General features: G+C 31.9%; 1 protein-coding gene across 1 annotated transcript; it reads right to left on the bottom strand.

Moving 5' to 3' along the window:
* Nucleotides 1–6,266: 6,266 nt before the first annotated feature.
* LOC141672275 (putative ribosome biogenesis protein C8F11.04) lies at nt 6,267–7,996 on the bottom strand. The gene has a single exon (XM_074478835.1). The coding sequence runs from the start codon at nt 7,873–7,875 to the stop codon at nt 6,523–6,525; it is 1,353 nt and encodes a 450-aa protein (XP_074334936.1). The 5' UTR covers nt 7,876–7,996; the 3' UTR covers nt 6,267–6,522.
* Between the last annotated feature and the right edge of the window lie 539 nt (nt 7,997–8,535).

The raw sequence follows: 8,535 nt of genomic DNA, 5'->3' as shown, positions 1-8,535 counted from the left end.
TTTCAGTAAAAACCGAATCGAACCGAACCGTGCACACCCCTAATGCTAATCGTAAAAAATAATAAAATTAATATTTTTTTTTGCTAGTACGCGGGTAAAGGTCTTAGTGTCCAGCAGTGGTTACAATTGAAGTGGTTACAATTGAACAACATAAAATGCTCTCATCGTGTCACAGTTGAACAAATTTGCCGCGTGGAACGAAATAGTAGCCACAACCCACAAGAAAGTTGAGTTCTTTTGTGGCAGGAATCGACACAGGATCTAGGATAACAAAAAAAATCACCGGGAGTTATTTGTATTCAGATTTTTAATAATTAATTATCAATATATATTCATCAAATTTTTTTATCCAATTTAATTGATTTTTAATAAATTTTTAATAAATTATTTAATTTTTTAAAAATCACCTCATAAATTCTAAATTAGTACCTTAATTGAATAATCTCGATTTTCGAAATTTATAATTATGAATCTTCCAATATGTATATTAATATTTTGAATAAAAAATATATTCAATCTCAAAATAATTCCGAAACTCGATATTAGATTAATTAACTTAACTAGCTTGATGGTAACAAAACCATTACCTAAACAATATAAAAATTACCATCAACTTAAAACCCATGACGTCATAAATATAAAATTCATTTAAAAAAGTAGCAACTCAGATAAATCGATGATATAAATTACACCACCAATCAGAATAATTTCCTGAAATATATTAATAATGATAATAAGCTTGCGCCGGTGGGTGAAAACAAATCACCCAACAATAGAATAAAGAATGACGTCAGCAGTGTCCATGCTCATGCCCATCTTCGACCCGTTATGCTTGACCCGACCCGAACCCTCGCCGGAGCCGCCGTGGTGGTGGTGGGCATCCTGGTGGTGATGACTATCAGCAGGTGGGTGGTAGTACATACGCGCCGTCTGAGGGCAGTGAGAATAGGTTCTTGCAACTATTCTAACACCTGCATCTAACAGTTCCATGTACTTTGCCATAATATCTCTGTCTGAAACCAAATAAATCTATGTAAATATTTGTGTATGTAAAATTTTCTCTCTCTAGAATATAGCTTCGAGGGAGGAGAGAGAAGGAAGAAGAAAGGAAAGGAAAGGCTAGGAAAACTCCCAAACGTCAGAGCCCATGAAATGGGGAAAAATGGCTTTGCTTGAGAGGAACTTGGAGGAGGCGTGTGCTTTATATACTGCTAGGTTTTGTGGGTGATTTTTTATTTTGGGTATTTGCTGATATGCCCTTGTAGTTTTTGATATTTGTGTTAGGTGATTTTTTATACTTCCTCCGTCCCAATTTAGCTGTCATGTTTAACTTTTTATTGTTAAATTGATTCAATTTTGACCGTAAATTAAATATAAATCTTTCATTATTTTGAAAAACTGAAAAATACGTATTAAAGTAAATTACATGTCCTTTCTAGTGATATAATTTTTATAATTTTTTTCGATTATGTGCTATATGAATTTTTCAGTTAAAATTTGAACAATTTAACTACAAAAATTCAAATAGAACAAATAAATTGGGACGAACAGAGTAATGGAGAGAAATATGTCCACGTGCTGTGATTTATGGAAAAAAGTGTGATGCGGAAATGGAACATATACGATTATTCTAGAATTTTAGGATGAAAAAGAATCTACGATTTTATTATATACTTTCTCATTTCGACAACATACAGATTATTCTAGAAATTATCTGTTATAGAAATCGGTCCACTTTTCTTAAAATTTGATGATAAATTATTGATAAATTGGTAAAAATATTTGATCAATTTATTAAATTGTTAATAAATCACCGATTTTTTAAAACTTGTTTAATAATTTACAAATCGGTTACTCAACAAATTAATTTCAATTTCCGAAATCTGTAATTTTAAGAAACTTGGTATTTGAGGCTATTAACAAAAGAATTTTAGGATCTGATCATATACTTTTACATATTCTTAATTAAAATTTTCAACGTTTGTGTACCTTTTTTTTTTAATTTTGAGAGATAGGAATTCGGTAATATAATTTTATATTAAAAATATATCACGTATTCAGATTAAATATGAATTTTGGAATATTTTTGTTATGTGTAACTTAAAAGGAAAATAATGACGCAGTTTATCTTGATTCACGTGGTTTGCAGTCTATTGCGTGTGTCCGTAGGGTTTACCCAGTGCGCACCCAAAGGGTAGCGGCTGCGGGTTACCTACGATAAAAAAATAAAAATAAAATGAAAATGGCAGTATATATTTGAGCCCATCTCAATTAACAAAACGTTAGCGTATGATTTAAGACCAACTCCAAGAGTGACCTAAAAGTCCCAATTTGGACCGATTTCGGTCCAAATTGACCCAACAGTGGCATAAATTTAGGCCTACACTATTCATCAGTTCAAATTTGGACTGAGATTAAAATAATAGCTTTTAATATATTTTCTTTTAATTTATTACATAAAATTTTGATTTCGGGTATTTATAAATGCAATTAACCGATATTAGGATATTATTATTATTTATTTAAAAAATAATTTAAATTAAAAAATATTTAAACGTAATTAAATAAATATCATTGCATTTCTTGAATTCAAATTACGAATATATTCAAACATTACAATAAAGATTATAACACATAAAACTTAATTTGAAACACAACATAAATAAAAATGCGATTAGAACTAATTATGAGATGCACTAATTGAGATGCACTAATTGAGCATTTCTTTCTCACAATATACTAATTATGAGAATTAATATTAGTTAACGATGTTTTAAAATTTAATTAATATTTATACTTTTCTTATTTGAATGTAATGTTTTATTAACGGTTTTATTATAAAAATTATAACTAAATGTGTTTACTAATTTTCATATATATATTTGAAGTTTAATTAGAATTCTATTATTCATTTATTAACAATTTTAAAATAAAACAAGTAATTAATAATAATAATAAAATATAAAGATAATATCTTATATCATACAAAAATAATATATTGATTATTATAAAATTTTAAAATAATTAAATAAATATATTGAGATTTGGACCGAAATTTAGACCAAACTGTTGAAGTTGGAGAGGGATTCGGTCCAAATTTGGACAAACTCTTGTAGTTATTCTACAAGGCAGCATTCTATTTACGCGGCATCAAGAGCGGCATCAAGGCGGAGGGTGGGTGCAACTAATGAGCAGGAGTAATACTGCGTGTTTACATATTTCAGAATCGAAATTATTTTGTTAATTTATCAAATAATTTTTAAAAAATTATTGCTAATTTATCAAAAAATTATCAAATATTTTTAATCCATTTATCGATAATTTTTAAAAATTCAGCTAATTCTATAACAGAGCTTACGATCACGAAAACAAGTTGGAGTTATTCTGTAAAAGAAAATCGAGAGATCGAATTTAACAATCCCATATTCTTGGTTATTTCACAAAAATATTCCAAAGTATGCCAATGTGGCCTAATTGAATGATTAACATTGAAGAATACCAGTAGATAAGCATGTGCCCGATTAATGAGTTGTATAAACTAGTGTATTTTTTGAACGAGTTCGATTAATGTGTAATTAGTTGCAATAAACAAGACGCGGTGTGTAGATACAGCATCCTAATTAAGCCGGTGGGTAGGAGTAATGACATTTGTTGTATGAGTCTTTCTTTGCAGCTACCTAAGCCCTAATTGACCTTTTAGCCACTACTACTACTAATTGTCAACAGAAGACTTTAATCATTACCCAACACCAACAACTCTTGTTATTATTACCACTGTATTCCCATTACAAATTCAACCTAAATATATCTTTACCCCTATTCCCATTTACGAGCTAGGATCCACAGAAATGTGCTCGATGTTTCACTTTACCTTACACCCAGAATTTTTAAGAATAAATATTCATTTATAAAATATTTTTAGAATTAAATACTCATTTATAAAATTATAAATCATTTTTTTTAAATAAAGAAAAATTTATGTCCTGACAAAAAAAGATGAATTTATTTAAATAAAATATCAAGTAAAGGGACAACAAAATTATGCTAAGAATTAAATAAATTATGACGTAATAAGATAAGGGAGTTGGTGGTAACATGTCCAGCGTTATGAGGCCAGAGATGTTTATCTAATTACCAAATATTTATTTAATGAAGATTCTCCTCCTTTTTTTTAAGGTCACTGGACTAGGTTGTCTCAGTCTAGGAACATAGCAGCCACACTAAATTAATCGGTTACCAACATTATTATAAAAACCGATCGATTTTTCAATACTCGTCAATAAATTGTTTAAAAATTAATAAAAAATATTTATCTGATTTATGATTAGTTTAAAATCAGCCGATAAATCATAAATCAGTATGTCAACTGAATAATTCCGGTTTCTGAAATCTGTAAACATGACTCCTAACGACAGTCTAGTAATCAAAATATTATAGTTATTTAATAATATGACACCAAATATTGATTATTATTGTTATAATATATAGAAAATGATTTTTGGTAAAAAAATGAAACATATGAATGTTAGTTACAATTTACGGTCAAAAAATGTATATATTTAACGGACACTAACTAACTCACCCAAATTTTATCAAATTAAGGGTTTATGATTAATTGATAATATAATGATATGAATAGAGTACATAAAAATTTAACATCCATCCAAATATACAACTCAGTTGATATTTTCGACAGTCAGTATCAGATAAGCATTTTGGATGCTGCAGAAGGCATTCAATATGTTAATTTTACAGCAGCATCATTACAAAAATACCCTTCTGGGTTGTTCCTCTATGCAATGTTATAATTCAAAGCAATGTTGTAATTCAAGCCTCGCCATCAGCCACAATGTCCTTGGTTTTTCGCTCAATACAATTGTTGTTGGGTGTTTCAGGTTGAACTTGTTCCCGTCTCAGGTTCACCCGCATCATCCACAATTCCGGAAGTCCCTCTCCCAGCTAATTTCACCCTTTGAAACATATTTAACTAGTTATGGATAAGGAACAGAGAAAGGTCCCGAGTCATTTCCTTGTAGAATAAATGTATAGATCAATGATTACTCCTTTACCTCTCAGCAACCATCCCCAAATTTGGATCCATCTTTACTCTGATAAGGATCTTTAGAAACTAATATTATGTCTGAATGAATAAGGTGTTGTGTATCTTTAGCTTGCTTTTGCAATACCCTAATCTAAAAGAACTTCACATTTGAACATACTCGCTTCTCTTATTTTCGGCTATATACCGTATATAGCCATGGTCTCGGATGGAAATATATCATATCATGTCAACGCTACCATAGCTAAAGCACTCATCACAACTCATGGTTAAAATAATACCACACAATGTGCAACACAAACAAACCGTTCCAATTCGTAAGGACGAACACAAATATTGCTAATAAATTAGGGTTTATAGATCATCTACAGATACTTTTATAACTGGGAGGCCAAAGTCTATACACTTCTGTAGTTTTGTAACACCCTCCCAACACTGGAATACAAAGACCCTTTAGCGCAAACATAATATTTACCAAAGGCTTTACAAAAAATTAAAGTACACTTAAAATTTTTACTTTACTAGGCAATTATAGTTTTCCAGCAACTGACAAGCCAAAAACATTATAAAGAAGCAACTGAAAAACTAAAAGTGTTATAAAAAAGGTCCTTCAGTAAACATCAGCCATCTAAATTGTACACCTAGGCCGATAAAACACAACAGCTATATTGTTACACCAACGGTAACTACAAAGGTTAAATTGGAAACTAAAAAGTATTATTGTGCCAGAGGTTCAAGAGAACGCAACCCATTCATCAACACAGTGGCCAGTGTATTCACTGGTGCTTAGTATTAACAGAAATTACATATTTGGTTTGTAGGGAAGTCCTCAAAAAACTTAATTAAAAAACAACCAATTTTAAACAGGGGTACACCTATTTCAGATTGATTTATAGACCATTCTTACAAATATGTCCGCATATTTTTTCCTACCAAACTCTACCTTCTTTCTGTGCCGTCCTGTTTCCTGACAAACTCATCGGCATACAAATAAAAGAAAACATCGAACTGTTAAAAACAGGGGTTAAAACACACATATCGGTGCAAAAACATTCTATAGAACTTTCTGTATACATGCAAAATTATGGTGCTAGAAGGCCCACCCATGTCTTGCACGGGTGGTTAGGCTAGTTATACAGTTATAGGCAAATCACTGGAAACACGTATAATTCCAATTCAAAAGGAAGACAAGCAATGCATTTATAAATAGATAAATAAACAGTAGCCAATGGAATGCATATGTATAAATCTCAATACTGAATGTGACATGGACCAATCTTTTCAATCTCAGGATCTTGAGCCTGTAACTTTTTTGCTCCATAAACTACCAAGCAATTAACCAAACACAGCATTAAAAAATCTAATAATAATACTTGACCAAAATTTGCTTAAGAACAGAAACAGGGTTTTACTTGATTGAATACAATCCAGAAGTAATGAAGTCCCTTCAAGATGTCAACCGACTACTTCTTCTTAACAATCTTAGCCTTCTTCACTGTTGTCGCAAGACCACTCTTCTTCTTACCCTTCTTTTCAGCAGACTCTTCCTTCAATACAGGCAAGTCAATTTTTTCCTCTACATCAGCACCTGCCTTCTTTTTTATTTTTTTTGCTGGCTTCTCCACACTCTTATCAATAGTAACCTGTCCTTTTGCATCAGCCTTCGTGTTCATTTTCTTTGCTGACTTCTCCACAATCTTATCAGCAGTAACCTGTCCTTCAGCATCGGCCTTCTTTTTCTTCTTTGTAACCTCAACTTTCTTGATTTCCAAATCTTCCTTATCATCTGTTTCTTCGCTCACCTTCTCACCACGAGCTTTTCCCTTCACCGAACCTCCCTTCTTCCTCTTCTTCCCAACCAATTCACTCTCAACCTTCACCTCCTCACTCTCTTTCTCACCCTCATCAACATCACTCGCAACCTCATCCTCACCACTCACATCCATATACTTAACCTCATGAATCCTCCCTTTCTTCTTCTTACTCTTCCCCACCTTCCCATCCTTCTTCTTCCCCTCCGAACCCTCAACCACGCCCTCCATCCCCTCCTCGACAACCTCCCTAAGCCCCTCAATCTTCAACTTAACATCCGGCACCGCCTGATACAACGGCAAACCCAAAGACCCCGACAACTTCAAATGAAAAGACCTAACACCCTCCCACCCTTTGGGAACCAACTCAACAACCCCATTAATCCCCTCAACCACATTCTCCACAACCTCCCTCTCCTCCATCGAAACCCTCCCAATTTTGACCACACTACAAGTCCCCGACTTAATATAAAACAAACCCGAACCACACGCTCTCTCAATCTGCTCTTTCCAATTCTTATGACTCAAATCAATGGGTAAAGGCAACTTCTTTTTCTTAAAAAAAGACTTCCCTAACAATTTAGGCAAAAGGGGTATGACCCCTTTAGCAGCAAAGAACATATCATAAGAATCACACAACTTTCTCTTAGCTTCAAAAGCCTTATAATCAGTTTTCAACTTAGTAAATTTCAAGACTTTAGAGACAAGAATACCATCATTTTGCACCTTCTTTTTGGCCTCTTTGGAGGTCATCTTTGACTTGGGTCTATCATCAATGATCAAACAAATCTCAGAATCTTGAACAAGAGGATGAGGAAGAGGGATCTTGTAAGGATTAACTCTACAGCCCTTTTGAGGAATGTGTTTGAGAGTGAGAGTTAAGTAAAAGAACTCTTCTTGAGGTAAAAGCTGAGCCTTTTCTGAAGATGATTTGGATTCTTTCCATTTGAGGAGAGCAGAAACAGCAGATGAGATTGTTTCTGGAGTGACCCTTGTGGCGGACATGCTGGGTTTTGGTGTGTGTAGAGGTTTGGAGGGTTGTGTGTATAGGTTGGTGGTGGTGACGGCTGTTAGGGTTTTAGAGGGTTTGGGTTGGGGGTTTTATTGGGTTTTAGGGCAGATGAGATGATTGCTATTCATTTTATTTTCCCCAAGTTTATAATAAAATCAGAATTAAAATATCGATTTGTGGAAATCAAATTGTACAATGAAATTTTAAAAATTAATGAATATTTGGTAAACAAGTAATCTCGTCAAATTAATATTTGTTTTCGATCACAATATAATATAGATTTGTGAAAATAAAATTATACGATAAAATTTAGATAAATGAATATTTGATATACAAATAATATCATCAAATTAATATTTATTTTCATCATAACGTAATAAAAATAATGTGTATCTTATCTTAATAAATGAATAATATTGTTAAATAAATAAAAATTTCCGGTCCCGAATGTATTTATTTATCGAGATTTAACTTCAACAAAATTGAGAATATAAACTTACAAAGTATAGTTTATAGCTAAATGAATAAGAATATTACAGATATAATTTATGTATGAATAAGTCGTTCCTTATAAAAAAAATAAGAATATTAAATTAAAAATAAATAAGTTCTTGCTTTAAAAAAAAATCTAAGTTCTTTTTTAACTTTATTAT

This window comes from Apium graveolens, chromosome 7 (genome assembly GCF_009905375.1).
Source record: "Apium graveolens cultivar Ventura chromosome 7, ASM990537v1, whole genome shotgun sequence".
In the NCBI taxonomy this organism is placed as follows: domain Eukaryota; kingdom Viridiplantae; phylum Streptophyta; class Magnoliopsida; order Apiales; family Apiaceae; genus Apium; species Apium graveolens.
This window is presented reverse-complemented; position numbering and strand designations above follow the sequence as displayed.

Coding starts and splice junctions, on each gene's coding strand:
- LOC141672275 (XM_074478835.1), bottom strand. CDS start 7,875: ATGTCCGCCACAAGGGTCACTCCAGAAACAATCTCATCTGCTGTTTCT.